The 12,734-nt window shown below is 39.0% G+C and overlaps 1 protein-coding gene across 3 annotated transcripts; it reads left to right on the top strand.

Moving 5' to 3' along the window:
- The first annotated feature begins 91 nt into the window (after positions 1 to 91).
- LOC148724321 (uncharacterized) lies at positions 92 to 6,928 on the top strand. 3 transcript variants are annotated; one of them, XM_088732877.1, is made up of 7 exons: positions 92 to 640; positions 929 to 1,006; positions 1,391 to 1,477; positions 2,217 to 2,946; positions 3,662 to 3,826; positions 4,777 to 5,061; positions 5,796 to 6,928. In XM_088732877.1, the coding sequence occupies exons 3-7, from the start codon at positions 1,427 to 1,429 to the stop codon at positions 6,101 to 6,103; spliced, it is 1,539 nt and encodes a 512-aa protein (XP_088589003.1). In that variant the 5' UTR covers positions 92 to 640; positions 929 to 1,006; positions 1,391 to 1,426; the 3' UTR covers positions 6,104 to 6,928. The 3 variants fall into 3 exon arrangements, with proteins under 3 accessions (XP_088589003.1, XP_088589004.1, XP_088589002.1); XM_088732878.1 differs by having other exon boundaries at positions 746 to 1,006; positions 2,217 to 2,925; XM_088732876.1 differs by having other exon boundaries at positions 746 to 1,006.
- The last annotated feature ends 5,806 nt before the right edge of the window (positions 6,929 to 12,734 follow it).

Genomic DNA, 12,734 nt, shown 5'->3' with positions numbered 1-12,734 from the left:
TTAAGTTTGTAGCTCTTGTTTCAAATCTACTCAGACATATTACGGAATTCTAGCCATTAAGACAAGGTGAATTTAACCCTGACGACCTATAAGATAATGGTCCGAGGTTTTGCGGACAAGAAACCACAACAACGCACATATTTTCGTTTCGCCGTAAACTTTGGCTTTTACAATGCAAAAAAATCAGACTGAAATATTTGAGATCACCGCAGTTTTGCAATATACGATATTTTGTTTACTGAAATATCTCGGAGACAACTGTAACACTACAAAACCACGCATCCCAATGCCTCCGAGGGTGTAAGCAATAAGCCTAAGATAAAAAGCTGTGACAGTGAAAGCTTAAACTAACGAACACGTTGGAATGCACTGCTTACTTTTTAGAATATGTTAATGTTTGATTGCAAATAATAAATCGTTACATTTCTTTTAATTAATTTTACCCTCATATCATAGAATTGGCTAAATTCGAAGTAAGGAAGTGGGACTTAGATGGGCATGGTATCAAGCCTTAGTCAAGCTGCTTTAGCTCAGCATAACCAAAGAGTAACGTTGTCTTGACTCACTCTGAGCTGGATGGCTTTCTAGGACGGATAATTGGGGTCCACTTCGACGGTGCTTGTCTCGGAGGGAATAAACTGTAAGTGTCAACATTGCGTGACAACTCAAAGTAGGCTACAGTTTGTCGTCATAATGTTAGGGTTCCGAAAATTTGCATTCTTCTCATTATTTTTCTCCTTTTTAGTTCTTCACTCCAAGATTCCTCTTGTATCTTTAACTTTTACGAGTGTAGGAATATGTTTTGGTGCTTACCCGGCCAGCCAGCCCAGAAACCCGCGCTATTCCTTGTTATGACATAAAGATGCTTTGAAAGTGACGTCGTCATAGTAACTTCGTTTCACTTTGAACACGCTAATGTCCCATTCAGGAAAAGAGGTCTGAAAACTTCAGTGGTGTTTTTAAGTTTTCCCTGGTTAGAGGGCTACTCATTTCTTTCGCCAATCAGGTAATCCATTTCGTATTTTTGGAAATTTTCATGGAGTTGTGAAGATCAGTGCTGACAATGAGTGATGTAAACGATTCATGTTAACTCTAATTGCCTTGGCGTGCTTCGACAAGTACTCTGGTGGTTCTTTTCCTATCTTTCATCTGTAACTTGCATTTACTAAATGTAATCTTTAAAATTAGTGCTGTACTTTGTAGATTTTCAGAATAGTTGATTGCTAACAGTAAGTAAAGTAAAACCATCTCTAATCATTTGTTGGCGCGAGGTTCTGCATGATGATTTGAATGACCAAGGGTAATTGATATATTGATAATTCATTGTAAATATGTCCGATCGAATGTTGCAATCAGAAGATGTTTCCATTCGCTCTTCGTCTCCCTCCAGAAATCAAGCTACACGAGGAATCATCCAAGAAAGGATATGCAAGCGACGTTATCGATTTATTTACTGATCTTCAGCGTTTGTTTGCAAGTTAGTAAAATTAATACTGATAGATGTCTCTAAGTTTAATCTGGTAATTCAAGCGTGACTTACTGAGCAGTCAGCAATCGCGTTAGCATGTTTATGATGTGCGTTGAACGAACATATTAACCACCTCCTCGTAAACTTCATCTTGCAAAAAAATGTTTTTACTTCTTTAAAGACGTTTGTGATATTGAATTACTGTTGAAGGAAATGCATAAACTATAATCTAATCGAATGAAGGTCTGTGAAGGCAAACATAACCGTTTGGCAAGGGGAAGGAAAAAACACTGGTTGTGTTCCACTAGCTAGAGGCCCTTCCCATCATGTCTGTTAATTACTGTCACAGTGATAACCACACGTGTTTAGATCTAATTTTACACTCTTTCTGGGGTTACAAAGGCCAACTTGTTACCTGAAACCAGAAAGAAAATTCTGTGAGTAGATGATCAAGGTAGTTTACTTTGAACCTCCCATACTTACAGAGAGAACAATGGATACAAAAATATGTTTGAGTTCTTTGGGACACCCTGAGAGATCTTCGTGAATAGTTTTAAGATATTCCCAGGTTATCTATGAAAGGTCCAGGGACTCCCAATAAAAAAAAATGTGTCATAGAAGTATCTCTGAGAATCATGTTTTCTTGTATCTTACCCAACAATGTTTCAATGCTGTAAATTCTAGGAAACATTCAAAGGTTTTAGTCTAAAACCCACTAAATATAATTACCCTCTTTTTGCTCTATTAGGGAGATTTCTGTGGAAGTAATCAACTGTGTAATGAAAATCAATACACTGTTAAAAGTGCAGATGGGAACTTTGAAAAATGTCAGCCTTGTGGAGTCTGCAATGAGGGTTGGGGGCTGGAACCAAAATGTGGAAGCGTTGTTATTAGCCCTGTGAAGGACACCTACTGCCAGCGTTGCCACAACGGAACATATTCTAACAATTATGACTCTTCTCCCTGTTATGTGTGTCAACACTGTGCTAAACATGAGATTATAACAGCATCCTGCACAAGGGATGCAAATACCAAATGCAATGGAACTTGTGAACATGGTTATTACTACAATGCTAAGGATGGATCACATGCATGCCATGAGTGTTCTTATTGCTGTTCTGATGGAAAAGATGAGATACAAGCAGAATGTGTGAGACATGGCCTTGACAAAAGACAGTGCAGTTTGCGAACAGATAAGAAGTGTGGTCCTGTTATAAAACCATCGATCAGCAGCAATACAGGAGAATCAGGACAATTTGTGCCAATTTATATCATTATTGGTGTACTTTTTGGTGTAATGATTTTAATCATTGTATTACTTTGGAGAAAAAGAAGAAATAATGGTCAAATTAACCTGCCAGGGGACACCAATACCAGTATTGATCAGCAGGGTAACCAGCACGAGACCCAACTGATGATTCATGTAAATGGAGGTGCAGACCCTCAGCATGGCAATGGTAATTTGACAACTTCTACACGTGAGAATTAAGTAGCTACTGATTAACATGTAATGTGCTTTATATGTGAATTAGAGTTGAGACTTTTACTTAAACAGGGTGATCCCTTCAGGATACATGGTATTCTGTTATCTAAAGGAGCCCTATAATTAATTAAACTAGATATAATTATATAGAAATCTTAAAATACAGTAAAATATAGATATCTAATCAGATTTACTACTTACATCCTAAACTATGAGTGTGTAGAAATATGCAAATATGAGATTATAAAACTAATTCTTATTTTCTGAAAAATTACTATAAACTGCTGGGTCAATATAATAAAAGCTTTTCTTTGCGGTCTCAGTTCTTAATCCCAGCAAGTATACAAAATGGCTTCTTTAGTTAAAGCTATGTTGGGATAGTAAATACATTACATCATCATTACCTTTGTAATGCTGAGTCCTAAATAATAATTTGATACCATCTCTTTAAAACACTCATGGGCTTAGTGTAATCCATGAATGATGTATGGCCATCCTAGATGATGTGTGCACTTTGTTGAATTTTCACTTGTTTTATATCTCTCAAATCTTACTACAAATGTGTGTTTCCTGTGCAACCTGATTTTTTATTGAAGGGGATGAATAGTTGCAAACAGCAGGCTTTATGCAATGTTGATAATGTTAAGCTGTAAGGCTTGCCATTGATTACCCTACATTATTTAAATGTGCCCAAATGTTTTCTTTCACAGAAAGTGGAAATAACAATCAGGTAGCACAATCAGTCTCTAGTGGTGTTGCACTTCACCCTGATTTCTCTAGACTGAATCCTGGTTATGCTCCTTCCAACAGTGGAACACCTCGTGTGTCTCCCAGAGCAACACCTGATTTATCCTTGAGGCAGCAGGATGGTTCAGGTAACTTCATATTTTATGCATAAATCATATTGAAACTATGTTTCAAACTATGATTCCTTGCTTTTGAATGTACCTAAAATACCAAATGCCATATCGCAGGAAACTTAGGCGGCAAAGCAGGGGGAACAGAGGGGGCCCTTAGCCCCTCCCAAGCAAAAATTTGCAAGGGGGACACAGTGAAATATCAAATCTCGAGTTCTTTTCACAATTCCTTTAATCAACGTCATCTTTTTATGAATTGCTCCAGCATGTGTTTGAGAAGCTTACCAACTGCAGTAATTCTCCATAAAATGTCGGATCAATGTTACTATAAGTAGTGTCGGCCAACATGGTGACCGACATGGCAACCGACATGGCGACCGACATGTCGATCGACATGTTGGTCAACAGTCGGTCCATAGTCGGTCAACAGTCAGTCCATAGTCGGTGGACAGTCGGTCAATAGTCGGTCGACAGTCGGTCGATAGTCGGTCGACATGTCGGTCGATATGTCAACCGATATATGTCGGCCGACATGGCGACCGACATATCGGTCAACATATCGACCGACATGTCGACCGACTATTGACCGACTATCGACCGACTATCGACCGACTGTTAACCGACATGTCGGTCGCCATGTCGGTCGCCATGTCGGCCAATACTACCTATAGTAAAATTGATCCAAAATGTCTAGGAAGTTAGACTGACATGATTTCCCTTTGCCTTTGGGTACCCAAATCGAATGATTTTAGTCAGTGCCAGGGTAAATGAAACTCACAAATCGATATTGGACACACTCGAAAACTGTAAAGATTACAAAGAGGTTCGCTTGTGCCAACGAATATTGGAAAATTTGAGTATGGATATGCACATAGGTGGGAGAAAAATAACCCCCCCCCCTTTTCCTCCACGTTTCAAAACGCTCTGCTGCCTTTGCTCTCCTAAATGTTTTGTATTGTTGACTATAGAGCAGATAATAATAGTCCAGCACCCTACATCTCAAAGACAAACAGAAGGATCGTGCGTGGAATTCTCATGCAAATGTAAGGTACAAAGTGGAACTCACGTTTCCTACCAGTGGTACAAAGATGATCAAGAGCTTGAAGGAAAAACCTCGGATACCCTCATCTTAAAACCTGTTAGAATGCAAGATTTCGGGTGCTATAGATGCCTGGTAACTCGTTTAGGTGATGCAAGAGTGGAAGTGAAATCAAACCCTGCAGATCTGAACGTTACACCACCTCATGGAAAAAGTGAGAGTTATTGTTATTCTTTTTTTTTTCTATGAAACGTGTTTTAATAAGCCAGCAAGTGCGGGGTTGTTTTTGAAAGCCATTATCATGATTCTTTATGAAATGGTACACGGGAAATGGGGAGGATTTTTTTAGCAAAGGGGGGAGGGGGAAGAGTATCTACCTGTTGGTCAAGTCGCTATTCACGCTATGTTTCACCTTGTGTGATATGGTATGGTATATTATAGTATGGTAACTTTATTTATACACGGTATTTCCTTCAGGTACATTTACATTTAAGTAAAGAAAACTAACTACCCAACTAAACTAGGATCTAAGATAAAAAACTAAAATAATTAAGATAATAAGAAAACACCTGCTTTTCAAGGAGGCCATACGTAGAAATCAGTAACATATCGTTAACTAAATTATTTCACTGAATCGAAATTTAGGTCCCTTAATTTTCCCTTAAATACAATAGAGGATGTCAACTGCCGCACCTCCAGAGGCAAGCTGTTCGATAACACACTTCCGCTATAGGAACGACTTGTTTTATAAAATTCAGTGCGGAGTTGTGGAACAGCGAGCTTGTATAAGCAGCCACGTCATCCCTGACTATCTCAATTTCGATTTTCCCTCCGCCTTTGTGTTCGTCTCATACTGCTCCTCTTCCTTTGGTAAAAACTCCTCACAAATGAGGAGGGGGGCATGTGAACTTTCAGGCACCGAACATATTTTTTTTAATATCCCAATAGAACTCAAGACTCTAACAGAGCTCAAACATAATACACAAAATCGACTTGATATTCTTCTTGAGAACACATCTCGGGGTGTTGGTGGATGGAGAGAAATGGCTCATCGAAATGGAATGGATGATGATTCAGTGAAAAATTTGGAGACTAAACAGGACCCTGGAAAGCAGGTTATGGAGTTTCTACGGGCGTATAAACCGGGATTAACAGTTCGCAGTTTTTGCATGATGCTTAAAGAAATAAAGCGCTTCGATATTGTAAAAGTCTTGGAAGACGAGCTAGTTAGTGACTTAAAGAATAGTCAAGAATGATCATGGCATCCTAGCGCCCAATCTTCTTTTCCCACGGTTACCTGTCACTTCGCTGACATGTCAACTCGCCGACAACCTATTTTCCGACGCTATTAGTCAAACCAAAGCCTTTCTCACAGCTTTATTTATTAAATAAGTAGACAGCTTTATTACCGCCGCCTGGTTAGCTCAATTGGTAGAGCGCCGGACTGCTGTGCGGGAGGTCGAGAGTTCAATACCGGCCGGACCAACACTCAGGGTCTTAAAAATTAACTGAGAAGAACATGCTTCCTTTCTTTAACATCTAGAAATGGTTAGATATTCTAGTCTTCTCGGATAGGGACGAATAAATGGAGGTCCCGTCTACTGCAGGGTTAGGGGCAGGAGACGTTAATTTCCCACGCACGAGATTACTGTGTGATGGATGTCCTCCCCTGGGGTGGGATGGGTGGGTAACAGCGCTTTGGATTTTAGTGGATTTTAGCGCTATATAAATAAAATTATTATTTATTATTAATTATTATTATTTATTATTAATTATTATTATTTATTATTCCACTCAACCATCGCTGTTGAAAGGAAATATTTCATGGTTCGTTGTACGTGTTAGCTACGAACTGTCTCATTTAGTCCTATGCTGTCATTAACATGTGAAGAGGTAATTATTCGTACATGCGCGCGTCCGGAATAAATCACTTTTGTAGGAGATGATATTTTAAGTGTTTTGCCCAGAAGCGTTTCTCTAGATAAGACAGTTTTAGCATGATCGGTGAGATTTGGGCATAAGCCGCTAGTGTTTTTACCGTATGATTTTATTAATAAAGTACATGCTAGTATAGAAACAGATTTGTACACGCGTCTGATTTTCTTTGACCTTTAAACTCGACAAAGAAGCTTTGAAGTTTTCGAAAGTTAGATCAGACAACTTTTGAAAGACTGAAATATATCACCTTCAGTAACGTCACGTTTTCGCCACCAGAAAGTTGAATAACATAGCGTGTAGCAACATTCGACGTGGGTTACTTGCCTTGCTCGTTCCCATTGTAGAACTTGATGACGTCAACTAACACAGTGAAGGTCCATCTCTGCTGATGTTAACACTTAAGAGCCTTACTGATATTGATTTACAGGCTCCGTCAGGCTCCGTCTACTTATTCGCGGATCATATTACCATCTACGGTATCAAACAAACGGCAGATGAACGGTAGCTAAATTGGGTAAAGCCTTAGATGAGCTGTACAAATGGTGTATTTTAAATCGCCTTACCCCACATCCGGAAAAAGTGAAGCCATGTTAATTTGCGAAACCAAAATTACGGGGCCAGTGGCGCCAATCCACATAGGTACCGATGCCATAAAGTGGGTTAGCTAGTCTCGTCTACTGGGTAGAACAGTCCATGATAAACTCTCCTGGGTACCGCACATGTTGGATCTCAAGAAGAGTTTCGCAAAGAAGCTATATCTAATTAGGAGATTAAGGTTCCTACCGAAGGACGTTCTTATTAACTTTTATTTCAGAGTCATACTGCCATAAGTAACTTACAGCCTCGTTCTGTGGGGGTCGTGTTTTAATGCAGATCTCTCCGACTCATTGGAACGATTGCACTGTAGGGCGGCGAGGATAATTTTTAATTTACCCAAGGACATGAGATCGTTGGACATGTTAAGACAAGCTGATCGGCATCCGCTGAGCTATAGTTATAAGTTAGTTCTGTTAAAGCTAATGTACACAAAGCATTTCATGATAAGCTCCCACTAGTGCTATCCGATAATATTACGACGAAACGCCCCACAGGTTACTCTTTACGAGCGTCAGACTCCTTAGCGGTGCCACGTTTCAGTTCTATTTATGGTAAAAACTCTATTGCTTATAGAGGCCCTGTTTTATGGAATATTTTAATTTCTAAGGATAAAGCTATTCAGCAATCGCACTCAATTTGTTAATATCAATGGATTGACCTCTGAGCGTCATGTTCTGCAGTTTGGTGTACCCCTAGGGTCAGTACTTGGTCCTCTTTTATACTCAATGTACACCTCTCCATTAAGTGATATCGCCTCGGTAAGCACGAGTTGATTTTTCACTTTTATGCGGATGATACGCAGCTCTATGTAACATTCGAGACGTCATCCCTTAATGATAGGGAGCTGAGCAAGTGTAAATTGGAGGCCTGTGTACGGGAAATTGACACCTGGATGCTTCTTAATAGATTAAAATTAAATAAAGACAAAACTGAGCTTCTTGTCATATCATCTCGTAACCTTGCTCGACCAGCCTTGTCACTTATTCATGTCTGTGATGAGAGAGTGCTGGCTTCTTCAAGAGAAAGTAACGATAGAGTTCTTTTTGATCAATCTCTAAATATGGCTCCTCAAATGACTGCAATTTGCAAATCGGCATTCTATCATCTTCGTAAAATTAGTATCATTCGTAGATATCTCACCGCTGATGCAGCTCAGCTTCTTGTTCATGCCCTAGTCACATCAAAACTTGATTACTGCAACTCGCTATTATATGGTTTACCTAAGTATCTGATTAAACAGCTTCAGCGTGTTCAGAATGCAGCCGCTCGTGTTGTTACTGTTTCACCAAAGTTTTGCCATATTACACCTGTTCTCAAAAAATTCCATTGGCTTCCGATTGATCTCCGAATTGAATTTAAAATACTTACTATTACCTACAAGGCTCTTCATGGTCTCGCTCCGACTTACATTAAAGACCTTGTTAAAAGCTATCAACCACCACGCAACCTTAGGTCTTCAACGAAGAATCTACTTGTCGTCCCTGCCTTCCACACCGTGAGATAGTTATGACCGTCGTGCTTTTTCTGTTGTCGCACCACTTCTCTGGAACAGTCTTCCTCAGCATGTTAGGGCTGCTGGCTGGATCACTTGACATTTTTAAAAGACGGCTTAAAACTACTCTTTTTACACGTGCTTTTAAATTAATGAAATGATCTTGGTGTTTTATAATCTTAACTAACTAATTTTAATTATTTTAAACTATTTTTGAATTGTGACTCTGTAAATAGCGCCTTTGGACCCATGGGAAAGGGCGCTCTATAAATGTATTATTATTATTATTATTATTATTATTAATACAAGTTATCAAAACTTGAAGAAGAAAACCCGTTTAATGGATATTTTCAAAGAGCTGACTTTCAAAGAGACCTCTACAACAACCTGAAATTTTGGACTTAAAGATTTCCATTATATTTTGGTTATGTCATACTTTTAATAATTTAATTTTTAGATAGTTTGATATTGTTACTTATTATGTATATATTTTGTTCCTAGGTTTATTATTTATGCACGACCCCATAAGATGCATAGCTTTTATTACTATTGTGCTAAAATGAAGGTTGTCTGTCTGTCTGTCTGTCTTAATCAGTTTAAAAACAGAAGAACGCATCATTGTAAAAGATCAATGGGAGGTAGCTGAGCAATTAGTGAACTATTTCACCACAGCTGCTGTTAGCATTGTAGGAGACAATGCTATTTGCATCACAGAAGAGAACCATGACAATCATGGCAGCGTTGAAGCTCTAAGAGAAGCATACCTAGGAACGCACTTCGAGTTCAATCGTGTCAGCAAGGCTCAAGTGCAAAAGGCGCTTGAAAATATCAACCCCATTAAGTCCTGTGGGTGGGACCCCGGAGCACCGCCTAAACTCCTTAAGAACGTGGCCTGTGGAATTGTCCCATCGCTAATGACTCTCTACAACAGTTGTATCGAGCTGGGGCGATGGCATTGTGCGTGGAAAATGGGAGAGTGGACGCCAGTGTTTAAAAAAGGTGACAGACAACTGGCGAAGAACTATCGTCCCATCACGTCCCTTGTTACCGTAAATAAGACATTTGAGCATATGCTCAGTAAGCAAATCACCGGGCACTATGATCCAACTCTCTATCAGAGAATGACAGCATATAGAAGACATCATAGCTGTCAGACCACTCTACTTAGACTCGTGGAAGACTGGAAATCAGCTGTTGACAGAAAGGAACTGGTGTACATACTGTCTACTGACTTGAGTAAAGCCTTTGACTCTCTTAGCCATTCTCTAATCGTAAAGAAACTCGAGGCCTATGGCATTGGACAAAATTCTCTCAACCTTCTTAGATTATACTTTGACAATAGGCTCAATAGAGTGAAAATAAAAGGAGTGACAAGTGACTGGAAAAGGATGGTGCTTGGCTGCCCGCAAGGCTCGTCCTTTGGCCCCCTTCTGTGGAATTTGTTCCAAAATGATATGTCATTTCATATAAATAATGCTAATTTGAGCATGTATGCCGACGACCATCAGATGTATGTCATGGGGAAGAAGCATGACGTTGTCGCGCAAAGTATCAAGATACATGGAGAGAAAGCTCTATCCTGGTACAAGAACAACTATCTCTCAACCAACCCAGAAAAGTTCCAGCTATTAACGATCAACCCGAGAAATGTTGACCAAGACAACGATAATCAAAATTTTTCTGTTGACGGTCATACTATTAAGAGAATGGGGGAAAAACGGCTTTTAGGAGTTCAAATCGATGAAAAATTGAGTTTTACTAGTCATATCAGTGATCTATGCTCTAAGGCCAGTCAAAAAGTAGGGGTCCTAGTGCGGCTACGCAATTTGATACACTGTAATGCTAAACTATCACTTTACAGGTCTTCAGTTCTGCCCCATCTAACCTACTGTCATCTAGTATGGCACTTTTGTAATGCATCGGATCGGAGAAAGCTTGAGCGGATTCAGGAGCGAGCACTTAGGGCGGTGTACAAAACTAGATCAGCGTCCTATCAAGAACTGCTAAGTCGCGCCAAACTACCGACGTTGAACAATCGGCGCCTACAAGACAGTGCCACTTTGATGTTTAAAGTTAAGCACAGTCTCGTACCTGAGAATATTTCTGACTTATTTAATATAAAGAATAATCAGTATAATTTACGGAACAGTGACGTCGAACTGCCAAGATTCGAAACTGTAAGATTTGGTAGGAATTCTATTAAATATATGGGACCTCTCATCTGGTCGAAGTTACCAAGACACCCAAGAACGATAGAAACTCTAAATTCGTTCAAGAAGAACATAAGAAGAGTCAACCTGTCAACTCGCGTTGAAATTTAAAACTTAACTAAATAACTTTATAATCTTTTTAATTATCTACTGTAAATAACTATCATCTACATATGTAAATGTATTTGACTTTTAAATTTTTTTTAGTGTCCTCAATTAGCTTATAGCTAAAAACATAGACACTTAAATAAAGTGTTTTTTCATTCATTGTCTGTCTGTACACGTGAGTCGGGAACTAGAATTTAGGCTCTAACTCACTCTGTATACGTCACCAAGGAAGCAACGAAGGGGGGAGGTCTTATGGTGCCTGCGTCGTAACCCCTTTGAGTTTCCCCTCAGAATAATAAATTCTGATTTCCTTTAGACTCCTGAAAAACGCAGATGAAGGGAAATCAATGTCTATGGCCCTGATCACTGACCTTTTTTCGTCGAACTTGAGGTTTTTATGTCTTCCCCTAACTCCCAGAGAAGAGCTTTTTCTTGGGCTAAACTCAAATAATCCTGATTTTGCAACGTTCACCGTTCTCAGCGACTTGTCCAAACAAATACCTCTTTTAAGAATCCTCCTTGTTGGATCACATGATCTGTCAAAGCGGTAACCACGTGAGACCGGAACACCGCAAAAACATCCAAAAACATGATATTCGGCGACTTATTGTAGTCTTAGTATTGTATTGTAATCTTTATTTAGACACGATCAATTCATCAGCCTATAAAAATACATATAGTATGCATATACTATATGTATACATATACATAGTATATATGTATACATATATACTATATGTATACATATATATGTATACATAGTACTATATGTATACATATACATAGTATGCACTCTCCAGCCTCTTTGGAGGTTAGCATTGTATAACGATCACAGGCTTACAGTTTGCTTGCAAAGTACCTCGAAAAATGACACCAAGTACGCTACTGATCTCTCTCACTATTGATAGCTATACATTTTAGACATCGGTATTAAGGTGGCTGAACACAGTTTTTGATACCTGTGTTTCTTTCACCATTTTCTCTAATTAACACCCTTGATCTCTCGCTCGCCAAAACTGGCAGCAAGCAAGTTAACAACACAAACTTTTTGTCTTTTGATAGTTAAGCTGACATATGTGCCGTTGCCAGGGCGACGTGAATAAATATAAACAGGCCTTTAAAATCGATTTTGTTTATTTGTAGAAAATCTAGTCATTAGATTTTCTTTATAATTTGCATGCAACGAACTTGTAACGATACTCACAAGTTAACACCATTTTGCTAACAAATTAACAGAGAGATCTTTAATTATCCCTTGTTGAAGGTTCACTCGATTATCTAGCTGCTTAGTTCCAAAAGTATTTTCGTGCCAAATTTCGTGGAATTCTAATGGGTGGTTCTCAAGAAATAGGCATATTTCCGAGAAAGCAATTTTCCATTCAATCGCAATTCTTTGACTTACTACACATGCGCTGTATTTAACTGGGTTCTTTCGGTAACGGCGAAAAAGCTGGGTTCTTTGCACCGTTAACTTTTCTTACATGTCTTTGTAATAAAAGATTAAAGCCCCACTGCGCCAACTACAGAGAAAAATAGTACAGA

The sequence above is a fragment of the Stylophora pistillata genome, chromosome 9 (assembly GCF_964205215.1).
Source record: "Stylophora pistillata chromosome 9, jaStyPist1.2, whole genome shotgun sequence".
Classification (NCBI taxonomy): domain Eukaryota; kingdom Metazoa; phylum Cnidaria; class Anthozoa; order Scleractinia; family Pocilloporidae; genus Stylophora; species Stylophora pistillata.
This window is presented reverse-complemented; position numbering and strand designations above follow the sequence as displayed.

Coding starts and splice junctions, on each gene's coding strand:
- LOC148724321 (XM_088732877.1), top strand. CDS start 1,427: ATGCAAGCGACGTTATCGATTTATTTACTGATCTTCAGCGTTTGTTTG. Junction 1,478..2,216: donor TCTTCAGCGTTTGTTTGCAA/GTTAGTAAAATT, acceptor TTGCTCTATTAG/GGAGATTTCTGTGGAAGTAA. Junction 2,947..3,661: donor TAATTTGACAACTTCTACAC/GTGAGAATTAAG, acceptor TTTCTTTCACAG/AAAGTGGAAATAACAATCAG.